The sequence below is a fragment of the Pelecanus crispus genome, chromosome 5 (assembly GCF_030463565.1).
Source record: "Pelecanus crispus isolate bPelCri1 chromosome 5, bPelCri1.pri, whole genome shotgun sequence".
Classification (NCBI taxonomy): Eukaryota; Metazoa; Chordata; class Aves; order Pelecaniformes; family Pelecanidae; genus Pelecanus; species Pelecanus crispus.
In genome coordinates this window covers 83062723-83075419 of record NC_134647.1, presented here as the reverse complement: position 1 = coordinate 83075419, position 12697 = coordinate 83062723, and the positions used below count along the sequence as shown (strand labels likewise).

Here is a 12697-nt window from a genome sequence, read left to right as displayed (position 1 = left end):
TTTCAGCAGTAGCGTTTTGGATAACTGGGAAGGAATGGTAAAATAAAACAAAAATGATGGTTCAGAAATGTGTTTACTATATTTCACAAAAGCGAGAAGATACTGGTGAAAATATTTCCCTTTAAATTTTTTGGTAACTGGCTTTAATGCTTGTTCTGTCTTGAAAAGAATAGGACCGATGGTGCATTTTCCATTTCTTTCTCACTTTTGCTGTCTTTAAAATAGGGACAGTTAGTATTTTCCAGCAACATCCCATCTGACATCATGATTAATTATTCTGTCTTTTTATCTATATACAGTCTTTGAAAGTATACGTTCAAATCTTAAGTATGTGGTACTACTAAAAAGGTAACAAGGGTCACAGCTAAGAGTTTTGTTAGGAAGAAACAAGTGTATTCAGCAAACTTGGGAACAAACTCTCTTTTCATCAGAAGTTGCTGCTTTTTGCAAGTATGTCATTAGTAGAAGTTCAGAAAGATGTTGGGGTTATAATTTGAGCCAGATGTCATTCAGAAACTCTTAGAAAAGTATATATCCAAAAACTCAGTTCACACATTACAAAAAAAGATTTATTTTCAGGTTTACTTAACTACTGGGAAATATTTATGAATTCATGTTCTCCACAATTTTGCAAGATATCTCACCAGCTATTAGGTCATTGAATTAATTCACTAGGTCATGAATCAAAGAACATATAAAAAAAGAAACTCCGAACTATTCTTCTACATGAATGCAAGCTGAGGTCACACCAGAAAGCCAACGTACTCAGTTTTAACTAGATCAGCAAAACAATCTGGTATAATAAGGGTCATTATCTTCACCTACAGGATATTTACATTCTTCAGAAAGAACTGTATGTTTCATGGCAATGGTTGTTTTCAGTATCGCTGACCTGACGAAAACGTAAGAATAATAGGAATCTTACAAAAATTTGTATTGTCGTCATGATATCTGCAGAACAATTAATTGACTGAGGACATCTACAAAACAGTCCGTCTTTCTCAAGTCTTTATAACCTAAGTAAAAAAAAACAAACCAAACCAAACCAAACTTTGTTTTATAGTTGTTAGTTTTTAAATATAAATTTGAGCTATTTTTGACTCTTCTTATTCCAATTACTCAATGTGAACATAGGTTCATGTTTTCAAGCATTTCTATTTCACTGTGACATATATGGGACTCTCACAGTCTCACAAGTCCAGTATCTGAAGCTCAAAATATCAGAACGTATTTGAAAGAATTATTGGTGTTGATAACATTGTTAGCTGGGCTTGGAATTGTAGAACTAAAGTTTTCCCTTTTCTACAAATATTTATACCTCTTCTAGCCCATTGAAAGTCAAACATCTTCTGTGGATATTCTGTAGATACACGGCCAGAACGGACTGGGTCAGAGAAGAATTCTGTGATGTTAGTCCTGTGATACTTATTTTAGCACAAAGACTGGAATAATCTTTGTGAACTCTTAGATCTCCCCACAATATTAGTGAAGTGCCTGTAAGACCAGTTATCAATGTCCTATTCCCTTGTCGTTCCTATGACTTATTTAATGCAAAGGTACCACTCTCCCATAGTAATGAAAGTACCAGAATAGTCTCCTATTCTTTATGTTCACCTGTTGCCATAATAAGAAAACTCTCTTTCCCAAGTAGGTCAAGGGCTGGATTTGCTTACTGAAGAAAATGCCGAGTATGGTGCCAAAAAAATGAGGAACATAGCAGAAAAGAGCTTATAATCAAAAAACCATCCGTATCCACACTCAAAACCTAGGCAACTGGGTTTGCTTAATCATAAAATCAGGGACAAAACTTCCAGTGAATTTGGCAAGAGTTTGATACATTGTCATGCTGCAAAACATTTCAATCATTATAATGTGTGCAGCATGTTTCAGTGTGGCACATAACTGGCAGCATCGTCATTATTTTCATAAATCGAAGAATTGTTCTTTAATAATTTCTCAGCCAGACACATGCACTTACATGAATATGATAATACGCAACATCTTTATTCATGTGCTGCATTTTTTAAGAATAGACGTGTTTATTTTGGCAAATTTCCTTTCCTGTTCAGGTCTCTCATTCCTCTTTCTCATTACCTAAGATTACTGCAGAGTACCATATCATGTTATACAACCATATCTTTTCCACTGAGATCTTCTCCAAAATGTGATAGTTTGGAACATGGGCTGCGTTTAGAATAGGCAAATAGGCAAATCCTTCCCCAGAGTTCCCATCTTTCAAAGACTGAAATTGCTTTCCCTTGCTTTTGAAAGTGGCAAACCGTCCCTCGTCCTTTAGAGTGGGGACCAACTCAGCGGGGTAGGGTACTGCCTCTCGTTTCCAGGAATGGCTGATGTCGGCGTTGATCACACTGCTCATCCTCTCGTCCCTTCTGAACATAGCAAGGTGGTAAGATTTGTTGACAAATCTATTGTCAGCGAATAGTCAGTGGGGTATAACATCACAGTCTCAAATACTTTATAACTATTAAAGAAAACAGTTGATTCTTCAAATGCCTATTCATGAAAAGTCTGTGGAAAACAAAGCAGCTGTCGCAAAGGATAAACTTAAAAGGATTTCTTCTCATTTAAACCTATTGACACCCTGATTTCTTAGAGAATATTAATAGTTTAATGACCTCAGCCCCACATCACTACACAGGACTTCTTGGGAGAAAAAAAGAAGACACTGAGGTATTGGCTTTGCTGAGCTCATTCATTGGAGTGGGATTTTTATGTCCGTTTAGGGAACTTAGCCCACTGGTGATGAATAGTTAAAATGAGAAATTTATGTAATTGAATATTATATTCCATGAAGTATCATCACATTAAATTGTGGAAAAAATATTTTCAATAGAAGTTTGCTGAACCACTAAGAAGGGTAAAATAAAACCTAACATTGCATTCTTACTGCAGGGTAAGCTCGGTGTCCCCGGATTGCCAGGATATCCAGGAAGACAAGGTCCAAAGGTGAGCTGTAAATGAGCTGTGTATCTTGTGCTTTGACATTAGTCACAACGGCAGTTATTTTATTTGTGTGTTTGGGGAAGCAGGGTGTGGGCATCAAAGCAAGGGCCATTTTTCACATTTTCTTTCTTGAAAATCATGTTCGGAAGTAAAATCTTTTAAAATGTTGGATCTCTAAAGCAGGCTCTTTAAGGAGCACTGTCTTTCCTCTTCTTAACTCTACTGCCTTCAAACCTTTGCCATCCTCTCATGAGTTGTGTTTTTGTGCAAGCAGCAGGCTGGCATGCATTAAGCAATTTGAAAACGAAGGAACTGCTGATGTGCTTGAAAGAGAATGAGCACTATATTGACCACTAAATGGGTGCTGAGAGTGATGGGAATTTTCCATGTGGTACAAGGATTCCATTTGTGTCATTACTGCCTCTTCCATAGAATAAGCCATATTTCTTTGAAACATACAATTTACAATTTTCATCGTGTTTTCCTTTTGCTTCTGTTAAGACACACATGACAAAACCCAACCCTTGGTTGATTTATGTGCCTACGTCTATCCTTCAGCTATCTTTTATGTTCTGATTTCAATAGAAAACCGTGTAGGTGGCTTCTGGTTTAAGTGAAGGCTTATATTTTTAAAACATTTTTATGAAACATATTTTTAAAAAGGTTGTCCTAACACAGCTTCAGGAAATGGGCACAGTAAATTAATTGCAAATTCTCTTTTCTGAGATTAGCAAAAAAGAAAAAATGGAATGAAAACAGAATTCTGCAGACATTTCCCAGTGCAGAGTAGGCCATTTGGGAGACTGTCTCAAAGACGACACATCTAGGGAAATATTGCAAGTAAAAGAATCCCTCACCCCTTCTACGCAACTGAACAACCAACCTGCAGTAAAATCCTCAACTTTGCTCTACTTTGGGATCTATTTTTGCTTTCAAATTTGAAATTACGATTTTTTGGAAGAAATACAACTTCCTGGCTGGCTAAGCAAAGTGTTTCTCTGACTCTGGCCTATACTTTGGCCCTTTTCAGTCAAATGAATGAACTACCTGAAGAATGCTTTTTTATTGAACACTCTGTGTTAGTGAAAAATACCAAAACCATCTATGGAAAGTATTCATGAAAACTATTCACCTTGAGAGACATGGGGGTTTTGTTTCTGTTTCTCAACTCATGTATCTGAGATTTCAGTCTCTCTTTTTGTTCTCCTTTGGAACTGGCTTTTGAAAAGTCTAAGATCAAAGAGGTTTTACATTATTCAGTTCCAATAACAAAAATGATGTAACGCTTCAAATAAAAGTTGATTGGTTCTTTTTTCACCAAAGACTTGATCAAGAATTTCTTTACATTAATTTTTTATCACATTAAAATTGAAAATAGTTCTCAAGCTGAATTCACTGTTTGCTTTTCTAATTTGTCACGTAAACTTCCAAGGAAGAGTAGTAACAGCTACAATACATCAACTCACTAGAGACTTGTCTTGAAACTTATTCACAGTCCCAATGTAAGGGAGAGAGACAAAAAGAAGCAGCAGAAAAACATATCAGCTGTGTAAAGCAAGTAAGAAATCTTGGCCCAGTATTGTCAAGAAGGTTCACACCATTCTTTTTGTTGTCACTTACTTGCTTTTCATTATTTTTCTTGTGAGAATTGTTCTTAGAGTACTGCCATTATCTGATATCACTGTACTTTTTTCTCCTGTCCCGTCCCTCTTGATTAACACAATTGCAAAAAGTACCGTATATATAAGATATTTACAACCGAGTCATGCCTATTAACGCCTGAGCATTAGAGTTTGGTTTTTTTCCTTTGGCCTTTTAATTACAAAGAACATGCTTGGGCTTCACAGAGTACAATTTTCACAGTTTTATTCACATTTTAAGTTCTAACTGGTGAAGAATTAAGAAGAAAGTAAGAAAGAATAGAAAAGAAAACCTCTTACTTTTCTCCCACCAGTGCATACCAGTCAGGTTTTCATTAGAATCCATGTCAGTGAAGTTGTACTCCCCCGGAGTCATTAATGGATAATTGGAATGATTGTGTGAAACAAGATTCATTAAAAGGAAAACACAAGTAAGAAAAAGAGAAAAAAGGAACAAATACTTACTGACATTTCAAAGAGCACCATGAAATTCTATTTTAAGTTTTTGTTACATGCATACCCATTCAAAAAAGGGGTAGATGTGGCACTTTGGGACATAGTTTAGTCTAGTCTAGTCTAGTCTACCCTTGATTGGTTTAGAGTAGACTTGGTAGTGTAGGTTAATGGTTGGACTGGATGATCTTAAGGGGCTTTTCCAACCTAAACGATTCTGTGATTCTATGATTTGCCACTAAAATACCAATAGCAAGCTGCACAGATCCAGGCGCATTGTCACAGCAGGGGGTCTGGCCAGTAGCTGTAGTGGCTGACCAAACCAAGCACTGCCTTGGCTTTTGTCTCCAGTCCCTTCAAAGTATATTTTATCAAGTCTGTCACCTCTTTGACCCCGAGTCCCTTATGACAAATGAACACCTTGGCAGGTAGCAAGTCTGCTGTCCCTCTGGACCTGTATACTAGAAATAAAGAAGAAAACAGTACTGTTCAGGTTAGGCTGGGCAGTTAGCAGGGGAAAGGGGAGAAAAAGGGAGAAGCAGGAATAACGCCTGGAAGCAGTTTCTATAGAGAGAATCAGTCTCCCCATATATTCTGCTTAGGAGATGAGCATGTACGTACAGGTACAATTGCATGTATCGGTTGAATGGAAGTGGTCAGTGGTCAGCCTACAGTGAATAAAGCACCTGAAGTAATTTACAGCTCGGTAAAGTGAGTAGAGGACCACTGTGCAGACGTGGCAATGCTGGCAATGCCTTACAATTATTTCGAATGAAGTTATTGTGTAAAAGAATTATTATACTGTGAGGCAACAAGGCCTTGTTTGGTCCTCGTCGTTATGATACAGTTATTTCTAGTGGGCTGTTACTGATAATGTCTTTCCTGCTGTTAAAAGTGGTGCGGGCTTAATGAATACTTTATTGTCTAATAAGATGACAAATAATGTCTGTTTTATACACTGATTTTTTTAATGCATTCTGGACTTGAGGCGCTATGGTAAGTTAATTTGCAGCTATTCATCAGAGCTGTCACACTTCCCAGTTTGACGTGTACAATGTATATGACTTTGGAGGTGCGCTTTATGTATAAATTAAATGTTGCCTATACTACTGTTTTGCTGTTGATATCCTCTGATATTTGCGTTGATTTCTTACTTAGGGCTCAACTGGTTTCCCAGGATTTCCAGGTGCCAATGGAGAGAAAGGTGCAAGGGTATGATAATTCATGCTTGCATGACACTCAATTAACTTTTGGAACTCGGTGCTACGCGAAGTCGCTGAAACCTAAGGATACAAGCTACTGTCTAAAGAACTAGAGAAACAGGGTTTTCACGCTTAAGATGAACCTCTACAGTTAAGTAAACCAGGACATACTGAGACACTAGTTCTCATTCTTTAAGGTATTAATCTAAATATACAAGAACTCAAACACCTTCTCATTTCGTATGCTACCACAATTATATATCGAAAGAGAGACAAGAAATCACCTTTGCTGAAGCATGTTTTTTGACAGTGTAGCTGAGTGAGTTGGCAAGGACTGGTTTCCTGTATCCCATGAATTTTCCTGCTACCATGCAATTTACCCTGAAGGAAATTCAACTCGTATTTCATAAGTATTCTGATTTGCCACAAGCTTTTTTATAGGCTGAGCTTCAAAAATGCAAAATATACCAGACAAGATGAAGAACATGTACTATTACGTATATTAAAAAATAAATGTAAAATGACAGCTTTTGCTGCTTTCTTTACTTGAAGCAGGTGAGGGAAAATCTGTTATGCATATTCTTCAAACTGTAAAAATGAAATATCAGTTAGAAAAAAGGTCACTGTGCTGTTGCCTCTAAAGCTCAATTGAACATAGCAGAACATGTTGTTAGAAAGATGATGAAATTAAGAGGATGAGTCGGAATTCATCAATGATAGCAACTTAAAGTCACACTGAAGTAATGCATATCACTGTTCTTAAGAATCCATTTTAATTTGCAGCACAAAACCAAGCAGAAATTCATGATTTTAAGATGAAACATATGAAATCCAATTGCATTTGTGTTGCTTATGTATGGTTTAAATTGTTCTTGTATTATTTTAGCTAAGATAAAGATATGTTGTTATGGACAAGCAATAAAACAATGTTCAGTTCATCCTCATTGGGAAAAATGAGACATGACTGCTAATCAAGATAGCAGATTAAAAACCCAAGCAAAATAATACCATCAAAGCGCAGACTTAAAATTATGAAGGTCTAATTACGCTGATCCATTATCAGGCCTTCATAAAGCTTTCAATTCAGCCAGGGCACTAACCACATAATTAATACCAGCAAACTGCATGCATACTTAAGTACTATGCTGATTGTCAATGAGACAATAACTGCTGCTTTTGTAATGTGAATCAGGTATTATTATTAATCTTGCCTAAAGGGATATCATTGTGTTTTATGCTACCGCACGCACTGGTACACGGAAAGACGGTCATTGTCCCTGAGAAGTTCACAAGCTGTGGAGCACTTCAAGAATAAGCCATAATTTTTATTTTGATAAGTGAAATAAAGTCCATATAAAAAAACCCCACAAGAAAACCCTCAGGAAAACAGGTGTGTGCATTTAATTGGTTTCCAACAAAAGCAAGCTTTATGCTAAAACATCTCTGCTGATTGTTGTGTGTACCTCAGAGATTAGAAAGTACCAGTCATCAGGTTCCTTTTTCTACCTGAAGAATACTCTATTGAATTTTAAGCTTCTTTGCCTTAGAATGCACAGCAATACTAATGCCGGGCCTAAAGGAAAGAAATCTGTTGAGTGTGATTAGGAGAGACATTGAAGCAAAAAGTAAGGGCTAGTATTCTGGCAAGTTCTGTACCTCTGTGCAAGTGCACAGAATCCCGGTAGGTATTACAGTCCGCATTTCTGTTAGGAAAAAAAAGAGAGTCTTGCCCTTTCTTTGCTCTGTTAATCTGTGGAGCTGTCCATGGGAACCTGGGAACTTTGTCCGCAAAGCTATTATTACTTTGGAAATGATGCCAAGTCCTTTAGACTACTGCAGAGGGACTCTGCTTCTTGTGTGCCATCTTTACTACTATTTTAAAGTCGTTTAAAATGTTCTCCTGCCTATGACAGAATCTGACCCTGAGGCAAATTTAGCGCATTTAGCTACAGGTCCCAGCAAACTCGGAAAGATAATCAATTTTATCAAGGACCATGATTCTGTAAATTGGAATGCAAAGTAGCTACTTAAAGATAACTTTCAAACCGAAGGGAGTTGCATTTTGCCCCCACTTCAGTAAAAAAAACCTTTATCTCACAAATACAGTGTCTGCTAAGGTGATCTCTGTGAACTTTTCTCTGCAGGGTTTACACGGCAAACCAGGCCCCAGAGGACAGCGAGGACCAACAGTATGTACTTTTGCTTTGCAGTTTAGAGGCTTTCCTGTATCCATTGCCTCCACTGTACTGTGAAGAATTATTTTGATTTGATTATAGTGTCCAATAATTGTCCTCAAGTGCATCTGTGTTAAATTGACAGGGCCCACGAGGCTCAAGAGGTCCCAGGGGTCCCACTGGCAAACCAGGTCCGAAGGTAATTGTCAGGCACACCGTGGAGATTGGCTGCGGGCTGTTCCTTTTAAATAAAACAGAGGTCTGATCTTTGAACGTCTTGTCTGTCCTTCCTAGGGTACTGCAGGCAACGACGGTCCTCCTGGCCCACCGGGTGAAAGGGTATGTGAAAGCTCCTTGTGTACCTGTTGGTTTTCCCTCTGTGTTGGAGGGTCCTTGGAGGCTGGGAGGCTTGTTTCAGCTTTAGCTCTCCCTGTCACGTCTTTGCCCTCCTTTGACCGGCGTAACCAGAACTAACACAACCTGAATTCCAGCGATGCTTTGCACAAAGCTATGAATGGGGTAGCTGCAGTTTGCTGAAAGCTTCTTCCGTCTGTAGCTCGGTTTTGTGCAAATAGGATGCAGAGAATACACGCCCCGTATTATATCTGTGCACTTTGTATATATCCATACAAATTACAGTTGTACTTACCAGCCTATGCTCTTAAGAATGCCCCATTTGCTGCAGCGTACTGCGTGTTTATGGGGTTTACAAATCACTCAAGCCATCTCCAGAAGCTTCTTTGTTGAAGCAGCTGATTTTTTTGTCCTGATCAGCTAAGAATTCCCTTCAACCTACTTTTTGCATGCTTGAGAAATCCTATTGTGCTTGCTAAAATAAAATTTTCTGCTTGCTATTATATTACCAGTCAATACACAAATCCAATATACCGGCAGCCCATTACGCAGCAGTATACAGAAAGACAATATTAATAAATCAGATTTGTAACAGCAGCACTTGAAAACCAGCTCAGATAATTTAAGTGGACGTGCTCTCTGCCAAAGTATTTTTGCAAAGCTTAAGAGCAAGCTTTTCTTTCGTAGTCATATTTCTTTAAACTGCTAACATTTTGCATGTGGAGAATCTATAAATCCTTTCCCAGTACCCATCCCCAAGTCCCAGTGATCTCCAGAAGTCTTACGCCTCAGGAGGGAGTTCCTCGTGCACTTTCCCCTGTTCCGTAATGTCACTTTGTTACCCTACGTCCTTGCTGAATACATGCACACTTAGTGTAACGGCGCTGGCAGAACAGCAGCAAACTGGTTTTGCTAAAATGACTGCGCAAACTGAAAAAGGAAGAAGGCCGTAGGATCAGATCGCGTGGTTTGATTGAGTTGATTACTGGAGATAAGGACATCCATAAAACTAATGATAACAAGAGCATGGCGTGAGTGTGCTCTAGAAATCTCAAATCTTCAGTTTGTGTGTCTGCAGAAAGCAATTAAGGTTAATTTTGTTTCATTTCTCCTTAGCAGCTGCAGGTAGAGTATTAATAAACCTCTGTCTGCTGTAGACACGTAAAGGAATGCACATGCCTGCATACCTAATGTCACGTTTTCCTGCTTGAGAAAAGGATTCCTTTCCTTTTGACTGAAAGCCATTAAAGCATATGACAGAAAAATTAATACCAAGTACACAGGAAAAAAAAAGTTTTAGTTTACTAAAAACCTTTCATACTCATCGTTCTAGCTCTTCCGTTCCTGAAGCAGAATATTCCTTAGCTGCCGCAGAGACTGGTTAGTGGAGCAGGAGAGCGGTTCTTGCAGTAAGGAGAAGTAGGCTTGACCAGAGGGGAGGTTGAGGACTGGCCAGTGCCTATGGAAGGCAACGCTCCAAGGGAGGCCGCGGTGAGAAGGTGAAAGTACCTCTATGGCAAGCAAAAGACAACGTACCGAGCGGAAGATGGACAGCGGGAATAAGTGGAAAGTTTGGGTGAAATGGGAATGGCGTGGCAAGTGAGAGAGAGACGCGGGGGCAGGAGGCTGGGATTCAAGAGGGGAATGAGTTAACTGGGGTGCTGGATGTCGCGCACTAGGCGTAGCCCAAGAAAGGAACCGTAGGCTGTTCCACGCTGAGGGGGCACAGCTCCAAGAGGTTGTGAGGAAGAGAAGCCGTGGGGGGACTGAAAACAATGAGCAGATCAAGCCAAGACGGAGGCATCCCTGGAGAGAAATTGATTAGAGCAGAGAGATGAAGAATCGCAGAGCACCACATCTCATATCACCTGTGTGATACAAGTGTGAGGTATCTATTTGCTTCCCAGTGGGGGTGAATTTCAGCCAAAAAATAAAACTGTCATTTCTACTCCGCTGGGACTATTTCAGGTACCAGACATGTAAACACTAAATAATCCGTCCTGTGTAGCTACTGTTAAAATTAAATTTAATGACAAAAAAGAAAATGTAGTTTTGATAACATGCTGTTAGTATTCTAGTGCTTTTTCTCACATAATCCATCAGCCCAGTGGCCTGAAATCTGCAAGCCATATTGTGAATAAAAAAAAATGCCGGTCTTCTTTCCTTAAAAAGCCTCAAGATGTGAGGATCGAAGTACAGTGGAATTTATGAGAAAGAAGGTGCAACTAACAGTAAAACTTTGAGTTGTGCTCTTATAACCCAATTCCTGAGAGACCAATCTCTTTCATATATTTTGTACAGTAGCTGAATCAATTTTAGGAGTTTTCTTCTATAAAACTCCTCCATTTTTTTCTGGAAACTTTATGCTTTATGTTATACCCAGAAGCAAATGAGGAAAGGTCATTTGTTCACAGAGACAGCAGAATGAAAAAAAAACCCAAACCCTCATATGGAACATATTTGTGTGTTATGGAGGTTTCCGAAACAACCTTACACCTGTTTTGGAAGAGAAAATAAAAATGATGGATAATGCAATAAGATTATAAAGATTTCTTCCTTTACCTAGCACTTCTTAGTTGACTCAGGTTTAGTATGACAGTATAATCGAGGTCTGCCCTGGAACAGGATTCACTTAAGGGCATGTTCTCCTAGGTTGCTCCTCCTTTATCAGAGGAGCAAAAGGGTAGCGTAGATTGGGAGATGTGGCCTCCTGCTTCAAATCTTTTGCCTCAAACTTGCCAAAACCAACAGTTCTAACATTTTGACAGCTGTATGCGTTAGCAAAACCGGACATCATATACCAAGTAGAATAGGATGAAGTCTTGCACTGTGTGACTAGGGTGCATGGCTCTGCTGTGGGACCGTGTAGTAGAAATAAGGTTTTTCAGGTTGCTGCTCTTTGACTTAGCACACTAAAAACTAAACAGGAAAAACTCTTTTAATAAGCTGTCAATAGTCCCTTTCAGTTTATCAACAATAAATTTTAAAGCTGTCCTCCATTTTCTTTGGTGACAACTTTAGAAACAGTCATGTAAGCTAGTACTTTGTGTAAATACCTGTGTGCTTAGATGTGTGTGGACATACATGTATGTACACATGTTTACGTATATACTTGTACATAAACATACACAATGCACCAACTCACATGATCATCCTTAACTAAATTTGTAAAACCATGCTGCATGAAAATTTTCTCTCTCCATATATATGTGTATATACAAAATGCATCATGGGTTTTTCAACTGTTTTTCACAATAGCAAGAATGCTGTATTTAGTCCCTGGTAACTCTGGAAAGCTTATTCTAGTTGGAAGTTTGTACTGTTGTACTGGCTTGAAATCCTGTCTGAGTGTAAGAACCACCAAAGATGAATGTTGGACTCAAAGTTAAAAAGACCACCAGGCTATTAATTAATTCTCATGTTTTATGCAACACGGAAAACAATGTTTCTTCCTCACAGTTGATTCCTACTTTATTGTGCGCAGTTTCAGGGGTCAGACGCAGACATACTTTATATGAGTAGTCTGTCTTTTTTCTTACTGCATTCCTGCACAGGCAGTATTGGTTTCAGGAAATCCCCTCCGATGTCCATGCGTGTGAATTGTTGCTACCAGTATTTATGGCAGCAGAGCTGAGCTTTTATGCTTACAACCAGACATTATCTGCAGAGTTCATATATTTTGTAATTGACATTCATATATTTTATAATTGAAGCAAACTTTTCAATCCAGTGTCATGGCAGCTAGAGTAAAACTTTGTGTTTCGTTGCCTTTGTGCTAGGGACCGCAAGGGCCTCAGGGACCTGTTGGATTCCCCGGACCAAAGGGACCTCCAGTGAGTATCTTTTTGATTAAGTATGTGCAACAACAGGGATGTTATTTTTCATACAATGTTTCTGAAGTTAGTATTTG

At 38.7% G+C, this 12697-nt stretch overlaps 1 protein-coding gene across 1 annotated transcript in view; it reads left to right on the top strand.

The window, feature by feature from the left end:
* COL11A1 (collagen type XI alpha 1 chain) overlaps positions 1 to 12697 on the top strand; it is a 165610-nt gene that overhangs the window by 89683 nt on the left and 63230 nt on the right. Inside the window, exons 31-36 of the mRNA XM_075711675.1 lie at positions 2914 to 2967; positions 6216 to 6269; positions 8404 to 8448; positions 8579 to 8632; positions 8728 to 8772; positions 12567 to 12620. Of these exons, the coding sequence (XP_075567790.1) occupies positions 2914 to 2967; positions 6216 to 6269; positions 8404 to 8448; positions 8579 to 8632; positions 8728 to 8772; positions 12567 to 12620 (306 nt within the window). The remainder of the gene's footprint in view (positions 1 to 2913; positions 2968 to 6215; positions 6270 to 8403; positions 8449 to 8578; positions 8633 to 8727; positions 8773 to 12566; positions 12621 to 12697) is intronic.